The 17,044-nt window shown below is 42.9% G+C and overlaps 1 protein-coding gene across 2 annotated transcripts in view; it reads left to right on the top strand.

Annotated features, from left to right (window-relative positions):
- Positions 1-2,279: 2,279 nt before the first annotated feature.
- Positions 2,280-17,044, top strand: part of LOC119658364 (phosphofurin acidic cluster sorting protein 2) — a 160,397-nt gene continuing 145,632 nt past the window's right edge. For both annotated transcript variants that reach the window (XM_038065726.1, XM_038065725.1), the window contains exon 1: positions 2,280-3,236. In XM_038065726.1, coding sequence (XP_037921654.1) covers positions 3,121-3,236 — 116 coding nt within the window. In that variant the 5' untranslated portion in view covers positions 2,280-3,120. The remainder of the gene's footprint in view (positions 3,237-17,044) is intronic.

The following is a 17,044-nucleotide window of genomic DNA, read 5'->3' as shown; positions in this document are numbered from 1 at the left end:
ACCTAACATACGTGAGTGCCATTTTAGTCATTAGAGTTGCATGACAAGTCAGTGAGGGTTATACTCACAATGACAGTGACGGTATATTCCTGAATGGTATGTCCAGAGAAAAAGTCACCGAGATCAACAAATGGGTGACAAAGGCATGCAATGCTTCTATGCCCAGCAGGTGACTGCTCTCCAGTAGGATACTCACCTGCTGGTGGAAGAACGAAATTGCAACTTTGGGATTTGCAGGTTTTCGGGCAAGAGAGTTTGATCAGAGGCTCAGCGAAAACCCAGTAACAGCGATTAATAGGTGCCACGCAAGTAGCTGCAGTGCCGCTTAAAAGAGGCCATTCGGAAAAGCAAGTGGAACTATTTCCAACAGTTGTGCGAAGATGCCAACATAAACTCTTGGGGTGGGGCTTAGCACTTACCACTTTTGGTAATGAAAAAGCTGCAAAGATCACATCAAATGACATGCCTGCGCGAGTACATAGTACCTTCAGTTAACAATAAGGAACTGCGGAAATATATGGTAGGATCAGTGAGAAAAAAGCCATAGTATGACATCCCTAACAAAGCTTTGAAGGAGACAGTGAGGACTATGCCCGACATTTTCACTTTCGAGGCTTGCCTAAAGGAAGGATTTTTTCTTGCTCAGTTAAAAAATAAACAGTTGATGTTGCAGCATGTCGTCCAATGTTTCAAGATGGAAATGCTGGACATACGGTCGCCTCTAAGTCGACTATCAAATACCTGGTGGTACCTAGAGTATGGCTATCAAAAGGCAGCTAGCGCCATCGCGACGCATGAGAAACTGTTGCCGAATCTGGGCTGGTTGAAACACTGTCGCAGATTGCTTCTAGCGGGAGTGGTGCGATCCATCCTACTTTACGCGTTACCTGTGTTGGCGGAAGCGCTTGCAAACGCTCAGAGAAAGAAGCCACGGAATTTGGTGTACCGCCTGAAGGCTTTGAAAGTTTGCAGCACCTTTAGAACCACATCAGATGGGGCAGTGCTGGTGGTTGCGAGCATGACCCCTGCCGACATTCTGGCACGTATGGAGGGACATGCAGAACGCAGGAATGCGGCAAAGTCATAGTCGTATAATCTCTAGTAACGCAAATGGGACGAGTTGTCGAAGAGACGCATGGACTCGTTCCCAACATTAAGGCATGCCTCGAGTGGAAACACAAGTAGACCAACGACCACATTACCCAATTGCTTATAGGATACGGTGGTTGCTGTAGACAGTATCTGCATGGCTTCGACTTGGATGATCCACCAAGTTGTCCTGAATATAGTGGCACACCGAAGAATGCAGAGCATTAGATGTTTCATTGCCAAAGGCTCACGACGAAGAGAGGAAATCTGAATTCAGCCCTGGGAAGGATCGTGCGCCCGGAGAATATAGTTGCGAATATGCTGGGTCGAAGGAGAACTGGCTTACGGTTTTTTCCGCATTTGTTAAAATACAGGATGAACTGCTGGACGAAGGGAAGAAAAACCCAAAGGACCAGAAGCGCGAGTACCTAAATTAAAACTTACCCCGTGAAGTAACACCTAAACGGTGGTCTCGCGGAGTGTGGTTTTTAGTGGGTGTAAAAACCATATGTGCTCGTTCTAGCTCGGAAGCTAGGGTGACAGAGTTCTGTGTAACATCAAAGAAAGATATCTTTCAAGATTGATTTAAGTAGAATAGTTACTTGAATAAACTTACCGGCGCAAGCATAGTTAATGCTGGGTCTTCTGGTTACTTTTTTACATCTAATCTACTTGGTTTGCTTTTCTTGGGAGCATTCTCTACTTGCGTGTTGATTTCCCTTTTTTTCTACTTTTCTTTGGCTTTGTTGTTGAAGGCTTATGTATATTCTGAGCTTTCTTGAATACTCCTTTTGGTTCCAGGCCTTCTTTCGTTGTGCAGATACCATTTGGCTCCTACAACACTGAAACCTGTTTTCCTTCTAGCGTCTGATATGCCAACTTTAGACCCACTCTTGCTGGTCCTTGTATTCTGATCGTCTATCATTCCTGGCTACCATCTCCGCGGCAGTTTAATGTTGAGTTTTGCAATAGAAGTTTCACAGCCAACGGTCCAATAGGCATTCAATTAACTATCTGCATCACAAAAAGAAATATCCACAATTTCAAAGTTTCTTCACCGCAGACACAAACCAAATAGCAGCCGTTACGAAGCGAGTCTCGAATCTGATTCATCGCCATAGCCCAGTGTTTGTTGTTGCTATCATTTGAAGTAAAACTCAACGAAGCTGTCACTGTCAAATTTCTCTTGTGAGCATTGAGCAGTTCCACAAGATTTTTCTTTGAGTCGTTGGCTTGCGAAGTTCCCAAAGGGAAAACGGAAGGCGGAAAGCGCATTCGTGTACAAGTTTTTCTCTCTCTCGGTGGGGAGCGTGAAAAGCGAGCAAGGTGGGCCAGGCCACAAAAGCCGTTCCGAAGAAAATTTTTCATTCACAGATTTTCCGTGTTTAATTCGCCGCGCGAGTTTGTGGACAAAAGTCGCCAAGTTCCGTCTTTTTGTCTGGTCGCGCGATCCGGGCGTTTTCTGCAGTCCAATTGACGGTTTTTTGCAGTCGCATTCTCCTCTGGCTGTCACTCAAATTGGGAAAAGTTGTTTGAGGAGGAAATAAATAGGAAATAAATTATCTCAAGTCGCTTCCGATTGCGACGATTGTTTTGGTTCTGGCGGAGCAGTTGGGGTGCGAGTGTTTTGTGCTCATTATCGTGGATTGTGCTGCACAATTAGCGCGAAACTGGCCGCGAATTATGTGAAAAGTGTCTGGGAAGCTATGTCGGAGGAATGAAGTCGCTTTATGGTTGCAAAAAGTGTCGCCTTGTGCATCTCTGATATTGCGGGAAGTGGCAGCAGTCGAGTGTAGGGCGGTGGCGCCTAAGCCGCGAAAATAAAAACATTTTGAAATGTGTGGTTGCGTGTTATTTAGTGTTTGATGTGGATCGCAATTTGCAAAATGATTGACTCGTCTCTAACTCAGGTGATCGCAGCAACAGAATAGAAGCAAAAGTGATTTGAGTGCTGAAAAGTTGAATCAATCGTTCGTAGACGAACGGCACGGAGTTTACTACTTGCAACTGGGCTACCACACCCCCGAGAAAATGGATAAATTGACGAAGGTGGAGAAGAACGCGGGCAGCATGAGCGGCAAGCCGGTGCCCATGAAACTATTTGCAGCCTGGGAAGTGGACCGGACCCCGCCGAACTGCATACCAAGGTAGAGTTCATTGCTTCTTTCCCTACAGCATGCAAGCTCCCTAATTCGCGTCTCCAGCTACGTCGGGTGTACCGTGAGGCGGCGCGTCCGGCCCGCCGTCCGGGAACCACCATCTCTCGGTGGAATGCCTGCTACCGGGCTCTGGACAGAGAACTAATTTTAAATGGCTTATGTTCGTCTTGAACACTTCCCGTCGCGATTATGCGAAAATGCTTTCCATGTTTGCATCTGCGCTTGCACATGCTATTGGGGCGTAGAGGAATCATCCGCAGATTCCTATTTTAACGATGTTGCTTTCCCGATAAACGGCGCTCGAACGCAGCCCTTGGGAATGTGCAGCTTGTGAAAGTGTAATGCACGGAAGCGTATTTGGGGGAGTTCAGAGGCAATGCAGGCGTTGCTGTCGTGTTGGGAAACTGTTGAACGACGAACATCCGCTCCCATTCCATGAATAACTCCAGAGTTCATTTCCATTTTGGTTGGAGAACAAGAAAGGTTTTTGTTCTTTCATAAATCCGGAAATGGCTGGTGAAGTCAGGAAGTTTGGCTTGCATTCCATTTGCTTGATTTTGTTTTGCTTTTCTGTTCGATTTCCTCTTCGAACTCGACTACCTTCGAATGGAGCTGCTACTTCTGAAGATGCAGCGATAACCTGGAAATGCGATGACATCGGTCAATAATCGTAAATTAACGCTCGTAAACTTAAAAAAAAAATGGACCTGAGTCAGCCGACCATTTCCACGCTTCGACATCTTTTTGCACACGTTGATATGGGCTAGGTCAGGACTGATATAGTGAGTCAGAGCTCAGCGTCATTGAATTGTGGTTCCGAACTTGTAATGGATGTAAGATTGGTATCTGCTCGTTTTATAAGGTGTTAAGGAGTGTATATGAGTAAACAGGCAAGGGGAAGTGACTTCATTTATACCATTCCAAAGTAAATGATGGTCTGGTTAGACGGAAGACTAGTTAGTAGTAGGACTCATAGTTAAGTCTCCCATCCCCGCTATTGTTATTAAAAGTAAGATTTTCTTATAAAATGCGAAATAAATATAACAATTTCGGAATATCTGCAATTGTTTTGTATCTCTTCGTGAAAATATCAACATTACACTTGAAATAGTGCGCAAACGGCCGTGTCCCGCCTAAGGCAATGTTTATCAATGTTTGAGACGATAATATGGATAACGTCATTGCAGATTTTTTTTTATTTTTGTAATTTTCTATTTTTCTCACTTTATTATTTCCATTTTATCACAATCTCGACAAATGTGAGATTTTACTTAATACTAGCGCTAAGTGCTGTGCATTTAGGTCTGGACGATCCTACTCACTTAAAAATAAACATAAAGGGGCTCTGGGGGTGGTGGCCGGTGAAGGTTAGTCAGAGAATTTTTTGAGATCTCCCGCAATATCAAGGACGTATGCAGAATGGTGTACTTCTGCATGGTTTGAACCAGACTGCTTGAGAGTTCCAGGACGTCCAGGGAAGCCGTGAGGGATTTGGGTGCAATACCTGTAGCTGACAATTTTCTAGAAACTGCACCCGACGCGAAATTTCTTTGATTTCTCGAGCCAATGCACATAGTTCACATTCATCACTTATTTGCGTTCAATGTTGCTATTATGGGAGACAGCAACATCAATAATATACGTGGAGTGACCCGTCTTGTCAACTAGCAGCAAGTCTGGTTTGTTGTGAATAGCACACATCCATCTGTTCGATAAATGGCTGCTAAAGGCAGTGCTTACCGTGCATTGCCTTCGACTTCACCACACTCCGAGGATTGAATGATCGATCCTTCAAGTTAAGTGGAGTCAGCCTTACATAAAGCTTCATGCAAGAGACCGCTGTAAAAATAATGGCGTTGATGTTGTGCCCCCACATTAACCACGCCCCTACCTTTGATGCCACGAGACAAGTTCATCTTTTCCACGGGAGAGTTTGGATGATAAATTCGTAATTTGGACATAGTTGTCAGTATCGGCCGCTGGACGTTTTCCAGATTTGTTTTCGTCCACGGTAATATTTCGAATGCAAAAGTGAAGGGTAGTCAATGCATTCAATGGGTTTATTCTTCCCCAAGGGATGCGATTTAAATACACGTTACACGTTGCAGGAAGTTTAACAGCAGAGCAACCTTCAGATCAACAACGCGAGTATGGGTTCTTGCAGAATTCCTAGGTTCTCCTCCTCCTCTCCTTCTCCTGTTTCGGTCGTTGCTTGGATGTGGAGGTCACCAATGCTATGTCCAATAAGATGCTCGTCGTGATGACCTTTGCGGATGGCTCGGATTCGACACTTGTCTACTGTTCGCAACGGACTTCTAAGTGGTCATCAGTACCAACATACACCTTGATGTCATCTAAGTACATCAAGTGTGTCAGCTCGCACTTAGCACGTAGGCCATATTTCATTTTGAAACCATAACCTGTAGCATCGTTCAGTAGTCATGAAAGGGGGTTCAGTGACATGTAAAACCAAAGGGGATTCAACGAATCCTCCTCGAGGAGGCCCCGCCATACGGTGGATAGGTTCTGAGGTATTCGTATCCTTAGACGAACGCACTGATAAAGTAGTATGCATCCCTTCCCTGACTGTCGACAAAAACTTGAATAGCTTGGGATCAATGCGATACATACGTAGGACATTGATTAGCCAGGTGTGTGGAATGCTGTCAAAAGCCTTGACGTAATCGATATACCAACTAAAGAGATTTCTTTGGTTTCTAGTTGTCTTTTCTACAACTACCGAGTGGATAATGAGTAGCTCTTTGCAACCTCTTGACCCAACTCGACAGCCTTTCTGCTCTTCGGACAGAATGTTGTTGTTCTCGAGGTACGCATTGACCCTTCCACTAATGATGGGCGTTATAAATTCGTAGAGGTAAACAAGCGATCGTTGTTATGTTTGTGGGTTCTGCATTGTGTCCTTTTTAGGAGCAAGGGAGGTAATTCCCGCAGTGAGGAAAGGTGGAAATTCCCCAGGCAGGCTGGCTGACTTGGTTTATGCTGTGTCAACCGACCATGTATATTGGTAAACTTTTTAAACCAGAAATTTTGCAGCCGATTCAGATCAGGTTCCCTCAAGTTCTTCGATCTGTTTATAGCCAATCGAACCTCCTCTTCGAAAAATTCATATCCGTCATGGCGGCATGGCGGGCGCCTTCAGTGGTGATCCACTCATCATACTGAGCGGGTAACGCCCAAGTTCCATTCCAATACGTTTATGCTGCCGTTATCGGAAACTGTACTGTCTGGACGCTCTGTTGGGATTCGTTGAGTTATCTGAAAAAATTCCTCATGTACGTTGCATTCTGAACATGATTTTCGCCATACTTTTGCAACTGCATACAACAAAAAGTTTCTACTTTAGTTGGTCTAGAATTTCAACTACGGGTATTGCACTGGTGATGGCATAGTTCCGGTAAACCCTCTGCACTTTATTTTTCACCCTTCTGCTGGCATTGCCAGTGCGCCGGCGTTCCAGACGAATTTTCCATGGTGGATTTTCATTTTATACCTAACTGCGAAGTGTGGTGACAGCTTCTTCAGTGAGTAATCTAAATGGTCTATATAATTCTCTCAATAATTCTCCCTGCTTTCTCACGCATCAATTTCTAATATTACTCTCAATGGAGTAACTTGAAATTTATCTTTTTTTCCTGATCATTTAGATCCTGTAATTATGACCTGCACCTTTGTAAATAAAGCGTCAACCTAATGCTTGCCACTCCACACTCCACTTCGCTATTTCCAGAAAGTCTGCGCTATCTGGGTCAATTGTATTGACCTTGTGTTTTTCGTGTTTTCCAATGGCTAGGTACTCTTATTGGGTACATTCCAATACTTGTTGATAATTTCCCGGCACTTGTAGCCTCGATTTTAAAGGCCTCCTTGCCTCTCAATCTATTGTAGATTATCCGTCCTAATGTTTTCTCCCTAGTGTCTAGAAGGCATACATATGGGCCCATAAGAGGATGGCTCACCTACCGCTTCCCTGTTGTAGGTGATATCTCTTCGGACATAAACGCTCGGGACAACTAAGCGAACATGTCCGGTCTGGATTTCACGGCGACCTTAAGGGTACGGTATTCCGTCCAAGCCCTGAGCTTTTTTGACACCTATTCTGCTTCAGATATCCAAAAGCACGTCTGTGGTTACCTCCCGAATTCCCGCTACATTTATAGATCTCTGAAAGGTGATAGCGCCCCGGTCTTGCTCCAGGAATAACCCCCGGATAACTTTTAATAACAGGGAAGGGCACATTATCTTTGGAGATGACCGGTCTCTGAATAATCCCATCACAATTCTATAGGCGCTTCCTCACGGGTCTGACTTTCTGTCTGTCTGTCATACGCACTTTTTCCAAAACCACTACAATGATTCAAACAAAGTTTAGTGGCCATGTGGGAACTATGAAATCCCACGCATATATTGAATAATATAAATTAACGTGGAGTTTAAGCGAGCATACAAAGGGACGATGTACAATTTTTCCAACTAATATGTCTTAGGGGCTGCCCATAGAAAAGGTTTCTCTCCCTTTTGCTATGGCTTTTGGTCTTGGACTTCGCGGTCTTCGCGGAAGCACTTGTGGACGATCTCGCTGTAATAATTATCGATAAGTTTTCGGACATATTATGTGATCGTTTGAGCGTAACTCTTTTAGACCAATACATTTGTAGCTGAGGCAATTTATGGAAACCGGTAAGGAGAAGTATTCCGAAAAATCGTCTGATTCCAGAAGCTGACACGGTAAAAGTAGAGTCGTTATTTTAAATGATTTCAACCTCATAATACAAGGAGAACAATTCGAATGGGGACAAACCTTCACAGCCTTGAAGCATATTCTTAGATTCGATGTCAGTAATGCCTTCAAACACAACCATATTGTCACGATCAGTATTTTTTTCCCAGGAAATATTTTCACTTACTTTTTTTTACCGTTTGGTCTTGAAAGGGCAGTACCGTCGGTAAATTCGTCTACATCAGGAGGGATGTAGACAGCATCAATTTCGTCACCAGCCACTTGGTCTTCCAAAATATCCAATAATTCTTCAGTCGTCCATGCTTTAATGGTTACACTCAAAAAAACACTACCTAATTACCGTGGATACAAAAGATCAATTCGAAGTCAAACAGACTGACAAGACTAATGAAGACAAAGTAAACACTTTCACGAACTGGTGGCATAAAACTGAGCTAATTCTAGAAAAATGCCTGACCAGAAAGTAGGGGATAACCGAAGTAAACAAACAGAAGAATGTGCCATCAACATGCTCAAGGTCGTGCAACGGATCCAAGCACTGAACTGTTATCGGGCCGTCGGGTTTCCTACGACCCCAGTATGAATTACTAAAGATAATTACTACTAATCTATCCTTTTTCAAAAAGTAACTTTATTTTCCACAATTTAGACATTGGAACAGTAAACTAAATATGGAATAACGGTAGGAAATGATTTATTTATTTATTTATTTAATTTAACGGACAACAAACAGAGTAAACTCCAATTACTTATTGTCCTCAGGACGAGGAGATGCAAAAATCTTATCCTACGTTTAAAACTACTTAAACTAGAGAATTTAAAAAGACCAAGCTGTTCTGGGCTGTAATTTCGGCAAAGCCTAGGGATCGGGGAATGAAGTAGACTTCGAGCTCTGCGAAGGGCACGCTGAAAATGGCTGCGCTACGTGTGTTATAAGACGCAGGACGGCAGTTGATGTCGTTAGAGGCGGAGCAGTCCATCAGACCCGAGGAAAGTTTAAAAAATATGCATAGATCTAGATAGGATCTACCCGTAGGAAGGGAAGGTTCAGAAAGCCGCGGCGGGAGGGGTAGTCCACACGCGTGAAGCTTTTCCTTAAAGCAGAGGGAACGGGTGAACTTACGTTGCATATTTTCAGTTACGGGAAGGTGATTAGATCACGGGGCAGTACTCGAGGGTATTCCTCACGAGCTAAGGAGGGTTGGGAATCAAAATCAGGGGAGGAGTGAAATATAAAGCCTGACAATTTTGCTGTTCGATTGGTGACTTAGAGGAAATGGGTGTCAAAGTGGAGCTTAGCTAGTGACTCCGAGGTTGTGTGTGGAATTTAAGCAGGATTAAATGAGTAGGGGAAAGAAGTGGGTGAGGATTTTAGGGAGTAGCAAATAGAGTGACACTTGCTGACGTTTAGCATTAAACCATTACCAACGAACCAGAGTGTCCAGGTAAGGTTGAAGGGAAACAGTCCATAGGCGATGATGTAGCGGAAAATAGCGTAAGGTCGTCTGCGTAGAGCAAACAGGGACAAGTAAGGACGGGGGGGGGGGGCAGGTCATTAATAAAAAATAACAAAGGACCCAGAATAGATCCCTGTGGGACGCCAGAGTAGGAGGAGAAAGAGCGGGAAGTACAGCCGTCAAAAGAGACGCGGCAGAATCGGTTGGAAAGGTAAGAGGCAAGCCATAAAACAAGTGGTATGGGAACACTTATTGCCGTGAATTTAGACATTTGGCGGCAAAGTTGGTAAAGTCAAGCAGGTTGGAGGCAGTAGACCTACGTTTAACGAAGCTGTGTTGATCTTTCACTATGTGTTGGCCAAAGTGGGCGGACAACCAGTCGCTGATATATCTTTCTAGGATTTTGGAACAGGAGGAGAGGAGGGAAATGGAACGGTAATTCTCGGCAAGCGTACGATCGCCACTTTTGTGTACGGGGATGATGAGAGCCTCTTTCCACAAGCCGAGAAAATGATTCTCTTCGGGGCTTTTGTTGAAAATAAAAGATAGGGGAAGAGAGGTTGGACTTACCAGTTTTGAGTAGAAAGAGGTTTGGAAGCCCATCGTAGCCAGGTCCGACATTGGCATCAAGTTTGCCAATGAGGTACTTAATAAGGATAGGAATAAGAAGGGGAATGGTAGCCGATGCGGGTAGGCTACATCCACTATCGGGAGGGATTCTGAGGAAGGAGGGGGAACATAGACTGCCGAAAAATAGCGGCAGAGTGAATCTGGAGATAGGGGGAGTTAGGTGAAAAGCCAGAGAATTTAATGAATGGAGGGGATAACTTGGCAGGGCAGCGGGAGTTGCGATTGTGGAACCAGAAAGGTTTCAGGTTTCCGCGCTTTAGTGAGTCTTCCACATTGGTCATGTTGATGTATTTGATTACTTTAAAAATAGTCAAAAATGATAATCGGGATATTCACCAAACTAGGCGTATGTTCTACAGTCCTTACCCTCATAGCATTGCATCTGAGTATTAGAAATTTTTTGTTGCTTTTATGAATAGTTGATTGATACATTCGATTAACTACTGGAAAATTGAGAAAAAATCGTCAATCTGGGAGTCGCGACCCCTTGGCCAATAATGAGTTAACGAAACCTCCCTGATGTGGGGCCAGGGCATTCGTATTTCTCTGATATTGAGGCTGGCAGGCTGGTTAGCTAAAAGCTCGGCTACACAAAAATGGGGCTTGGACCAGCATTTGGGTTAGACCATCAGACGTCAAGTAAACTCTGAAGGGTGAAATTTCAAGGGTTCACATATCCAAAAGGAGAAATAAGAATGATGGAAGGTGAAAAGCTTTGTGACAGAACCTAAAGCGTCTAGAGCTGCTTTTTTATTGTCTGTAAACAAGTGAAAAACCTTTTTTGAATATCGTCTGTGGCTATACCTATTTAAAATGCCATCTGTGGACTTCAAAAGTTATTTCTTTTTCCCAGATCCTAATTTAAACTGAGCTTCTATAACTTGTGGTTTATTTCTTCCGCCTCTACTCGCTTTCAAAGTTCCTGAACTGTATGGTTTGCCCTACAAGAGCAATGTGACCCTGGATTTGATCTCCTCCTACTTAAAATATTATAAATAAATAAATTTCCATTACATTGTTGTGAGAGAAAGTCCCTCATTGAGGAAACTTGAATTGATAATCAATAGAGATAACCCAACTATTGTGCTTCCGTTTGGGAAATGTTTTCGAGATCCATGCAAAAGATATTGCTTTTCATCTGTATGGACGGATGAGTTCGGCTTAGTGACATCTGAATTCAACGATGTTATCGACAGGGGACTCGAAAGGAATGCAAATTAAGACCTTTTTCATGACGCAGAGAAAGTTGGGCCTAGGATATTTTAACTAGAAATGGAAGTTTTATCTGAAGGTTGTTTATAATAAAGGAAAACCCTGAACTGCAAATAAATATTCACACATCACAGTGTATTTACCTTCACCACAAAGATGCTAATACACAAAGCACAAAATACCCGCAGAATGTTTGCGTTTTCAGATTCCGCGTAGATGCACAGATATTATGCATTATTCATTATGAGTCACACTTTGGCATTGGCTCAAGATTATACGAGCGTTTGCTGGTATCGTAAAAAAGGCTGGCGATATCTTGCAGGGTAACACTTCTCCAAATGCAGTCCATGCAAGTCGGCATATACTCAGGGTCAATTCGCCATGCATTGTTTCTTTTCTTGTATTTCTAAAATTGATGAACGTGAACGTGCGATAGTTTTTGGTAACCGGATAATTTCGGTTGGAATTTCGAGTTGCGGCCTCAAAGTAAATTCCTGATGCTGATCTCAATGGTCTTCGGATGAAACGTTACCAGCAACTTTGGCGAAACTGAATTTTAATGGTGTAATGGGAGGCATTAATCGCTGTTTATCGACGTACATATGTGAGAATGTCAGTTGGAAAGTGAAATGTTTAGTCTCGCTGGAGAGGGTTTTGTAGTTTGGTCACGTTGCTGAGACCAGCAAGAGCAGAGGGAAATTGTTTATTTATTCTATCTTGTTGGGCTTGATGAGCATTGAATATAGAATCTCATGATTGATTTTGAACATAATTCCCATTTTAAATCTTTCACATTTAAATAACTAAGATTCGCCTTTCACATTCGATTATACATAAAAGCAGAAGATGAATGAATAATGCATTAGATTTAATCCGAAAATAGAGTGCACATACCAAACTGCAAGAGATATTACCACCTTGGAACGCTCTTCTAAAAATCTGCAAAACTTCGCAAAGAAATGAATTTCTACCTCCAATATTTGTTGTATATTCATTAAATATTCATATTCCACACCTTCAAGCGGTGAATTTTTTCATTTTCATTTTCTTTTGCTATTGATTCTGTATTCAATGATTCCCCATTTCCCATAGCTTGGTCTGTCTAGAAAGATTCCATATAAGAAGCTTAGACGTAGTATTAGTCATTGCGAGTATGAATTATCCAGCGTTAGCGTGTTAAGCTCCTTATATGATCGCAATTTGATTAAATCATCGAATATTCGCTGAAAAGTAGAATGCATCTCTCTCTTCTTTCAATTTCTGATGATGATGATCTTTCGATGTAGATAAGCTGATTTAGGATAAATTAAATCGTAATTCACAATATTATGAAATGAATATAGCGCTTTGAAGAATGGGTTTACCTAGCCCTTTGCTGTGAGATGCTCTCCACACACGAATTAGTTTTCGATATCGAACAGCCCCAATCCAAGACAATTTTCGGGTTATTGAGTTAATGGAGAACTGAAGCGGGCGTAAGTTCTGAAGTTATTATTATCCCGCCGCATTTGAAAGTGTGCAGTGACCTTCATGAATTCAGTCCTTAATTGAAGAGTACACATAAACTCGGATTGCCTCCACCTCGGATACGACACTGTCGTAAATTCGGTTATGAACCTAGTAATGACAGCCTACGGGGCTTTTATGCCTTGAGGGACACCGACTATACTTGTAGAAAGGATATCATTAGCTTCACCGTTTGGCACAAGGTTTAAACGACACGGAGGTGGCATGCACCACAATGTTGTTGGTTTTTAGCTAATGCGCCCCCGATTAGCTAAAAGCCAACTCCGCAGCGTGATAAACAAAAGCTCGTTGCTGGGCACGAACTAGTTGAAAAGGTAGATGGGAAACTGTGGAGGCTCGGATTTAAACTGATCATTAGAAAGATCGAGGCTCTGTCGGAACATTGCTCACTTAATGTCAAAATGGTTGATCCGTTCCCGTTGATGACAACGAGGATTGCACACTTTTCACCATGAATACCCTAGAAGAGGCAATGAAAAATAAGAAGGCGCTAGGATCCAACACTATCCTGGCAAAGGTACACCAGCTATTGCTCCACCGTCGGCCGGACCTAATCCTCGACGCATTCTGAAGGTCCAGAAGGGGATGAAGATCATGTCGGAGGTAGCACAGGGACCCATCCTATGGCCGGGCCTCTCGAACACTACTTACTCCACTTTGCTTGAAAAGTTGGACATATTGTATATTGTTGCGCAAAGCAAAGTTAGCATATTGCTGCGATGGGTAAGTGGATCGAAGACGGCTCAAGGCTTTAGCCTTGCGCTAGAAAAAGTCGAAGGAGTCAGAAGTGACTAAAATGAAAATCCGGATCCTACGTTCCTTATCGATGTGCGAGATGATTAAAGAGTCGAAGCAGTTTGTTTTGTTGTATAGCGCGCAGGTTTGGGCTGATGCTCTTGACAAAGCTTTGTGCAAGTAGAAGTTTCAAGGGTAGTGTCTGTCTACTACGCTGTCTCAGAATCGGTTATGATGGTGATGGCGGGAGTGACTCCCCTTACCATCCTTGCCAAGGAACGTAAAACAATTTGCAATTTGCTTATCAGCAACTTAGGTCCGTGGTTGCATTGAAACCATGGTTAGATTGATTATTTCTTTACTCAGCTTCTAAGCATTCATGGAGGTTTTCAGTGTTATCTTCACAAGATTGGGATAGTGGACGACGCAGACCATATATTTTTCTAGTGGGAGTTGGAATGGGGCAACAGTTGTAGGAAAGATGCTGAGAAGCGCTGGCAGATAGACGCATCACGTTCAAGTTTTAGTTGCGAAGAAGAAAGAGCTCGACCGGTGAGGGACCGAAGGGCAGGAGGTTCTTTGAACTAACATTTCCCTTCTTCCCCTGCCCTCCCTTTGGTGAAAGGAATTCCTTGACTTGCAGGCTTCCTAATGTGAGGCTAGCACAAAGTAATGTGTCAAACGGAGATATCCAATTGGCAGTCCAATGGCTGACCCTGTCGAAAGTCCAATACTTAGTGTGTAGACATACTCTCCTACTCTACCTAAAAAAACGAGATTATTGAAAAAGTGGGAAATAAATCACAAGAAAATACCTTTTAAACCGAAAACTAGATACAAAGCTCTGAAATCAGTATCGTTTCAACTTCTAATCTCAGAGCGGCAAATGAAAATATGTAAATGGTTTGCTCTAATTTCCAATCTCTTCTAATTTTCGGTTACCGTAATACAAAACAAATAGTCCTAAAAATATCTTAGTTAGTTACTCCGTCGATTTATAATATAATGTCTGAGTTAGTTGAACAGAATTCGTCAGAATGCTACAAAAGGCCTTCGGGGAGTAGACACTATCGAAAAGGAACGTCTACAGGTGATATAAACATTTCAGAGACGGTTGAAAGGACGAACTTGTTGAAGACGAAGCGCGTCGACGTTAATTGACGATGCTCGCTCATGTCAACGAAATAAAAAAGTTGGTGTTCGCAAATCGTTGACCAACAATTGAAGATGTTCTCATTTCACAAGGATCGGTAAATATCATTTTGAAAGAACGTGTAAAGTTTGGATTGGTGCTGGGCTAAGATTATTCGTGAGTTTCTCTCTAAACCTTCAATCGATATCATCTCCTTGCCACCATATTCACCTGATTTAGCTGCTTGCGAACTCTGGCTGTTCCTCAAATTCAAAAGGCCACTTCGGGAAAATCGTTTTGAGTCGATTGAAGAGATTCAACGTAAATCGACGCAGGATCTGAAGGCCGTACTTGGAAATGAATATCCGGCATGCATCGAAGACTGGAAAACCCGTCGGTATAAATGTGTAGTGTCTGGAGGCGATTACTTTGAAGGAGAAGAAATCGATTTGGATGAATAAATACAAAATTTCTGAGTAAAATTTAAATTGGTCTTATTTTTTGGACATAGTGGTCAACATGCAAGCCCTGATTTAATTGAATCAGGTGAAGTAATTGTCTCATCCTAACAACAACATCATCTCTTCCCCGACTACCGCTTTTTCTGAAAATTATCTAATATGAGTTATGAAGTTAAAATGTTATAAATCAGGACTTTGAAGGCGTTTTGGTTCAAAAGGACAGGAATTTTTTACGAATCACGAACGTGAGCAACAACTGTATGGTTTGCATTCAATCGATATGATGCTTTTCTATTGAGAGAAACCCATTCGAGGCCGAGGAAACAATCCTATAATTTATAGTGTGGACGATGTGAACGATGGAGTTGTCGTTTTCCGCCGTGAGTTAGTTTACATATACAATCGGGTCACGCTGCTTTTCAAATCAGGTGCGTGGGAACATGAAAGGTTGGAGCTTTCAGGTAATACTAGCGACCACTTTCCATATGCCACTTCCATAGATCACCACAGGGCAACATTGACGCAGAACATCCCCAAAAAAACTTTAATGGAGGAGATCAAGAGTTGGATTTCATCTCCGTATTATGCGTTTGGTGGGATATTCGAGGGATTACGCACTAGGAATTGTTACAAGACTGGAGCGTCACGAGGCAATAAATATACATCCGTTTTGGATTTCAAATTCCACTCAGATTTTATCTCGATGTAGCACATGACATTTTGCACTTGGTTGCATATCACAAAAACATATATGGGTCTGATAATTGCTATTAATTTCTTTAGGATGTTCCTCTTGCATAGAGCGTTTCAGATTCACCCCGGAACAGAAACTAGCCTGCTCTCTTCGATTAAGCTTTCAATGTGTTTTTGATGTGTTCCAGGACTTTCGCAACAGGAAACACGCATATATTCCTCCAGCTGTCCCACTCACTGGGAAAATCTTAGATTCCCAGGATTTATTATTGAGTGGAAGTAGTAACTTTGCAGAATCTGTAGGGGCTACAAGGAACAATTCCGTGGGGAGAACATCGGAACCGGGGCAAAAATAATTTCGTCCCTGGTTCGAGGGGCAGTCGATATTTACATGCTACGGCTGCTCGACACTTCGTCCGCAACAGATGGAACTTTACTGGATGTTCTACGGTTCAGAATTGTTATTGTTAGTTGTTTCTTCCATCATGGACACCAGGCTGAGGAGGACAAAACATGTAGGATTTTAGACATCCACCCCTCAAGAGAAGGGAGGGGACATCATTCGCATGCTTGATGAAGCTTATCCGGGCAGTGATCATAGATGTCAAATGAGGATGATTTCAGCTTGGAATCCGAGCTGGACCAGAAGAATCTGAAAGAACTCAGGGACACTCATCATATGATGCTCCACTTTTTCCTGGAAAAATTGAAATTCAATCATGTCAGGAAACTGTAGCGCGCCATTTTATTTAGAGAGTGAAGAGCGACTATGGTCTTCGACTAATACAAAATAGAGAAAATTGCAACATCTCAAGTGCGCTTCTCCAAAATGGATTTGTGCGCTGAGGATAGAGCATACATTGGTAAAACACTCATATAGGGCCGACACTAGCAAAGGGGCTACAGACTAAGTCCTACCTGTTAGAATCTTCTCCTACAGCTTCAAAGAAACTAACGGAAGGAAAGGAAGATGGTGATGTGAGTGAAACTGTCTTGACCCCACGAATTAGAGGAGGCGCTAAAAACAAGAAAATGATTTGCGTGAAGCGTGGTTGAGGACGTTTGTACTGCTGTATCCCTAAATATGTTGCTCCCCTCCGGCGAGAGGGGGCTGAGTCTTTGACGGTGGGTTGTGAGTGGTTTCTGAAGATACCAAGGGACACTAGGTATTCAAGCTGACCGTGGTATAC

The sequence above is a fragment of the Hermetia illucens genome, chromosome 5 (genome assembly GCF_905115235.1).
Source record: "Hermetia illucens chromosome 5, iHerIll2.2.curated.20191125, whole genome shotgun sequence".
Lineage (NCBI taxonomy): Eukaryota > Metazoa > Arthropoda > Insecta > Diptera > Stratiomyidae > Hermetia > Hermetia illucens.
Note: the sequence above shows the minus strand (reverse complement) of the source record. Positions and strands in the feature narration are given on the sequence as shown.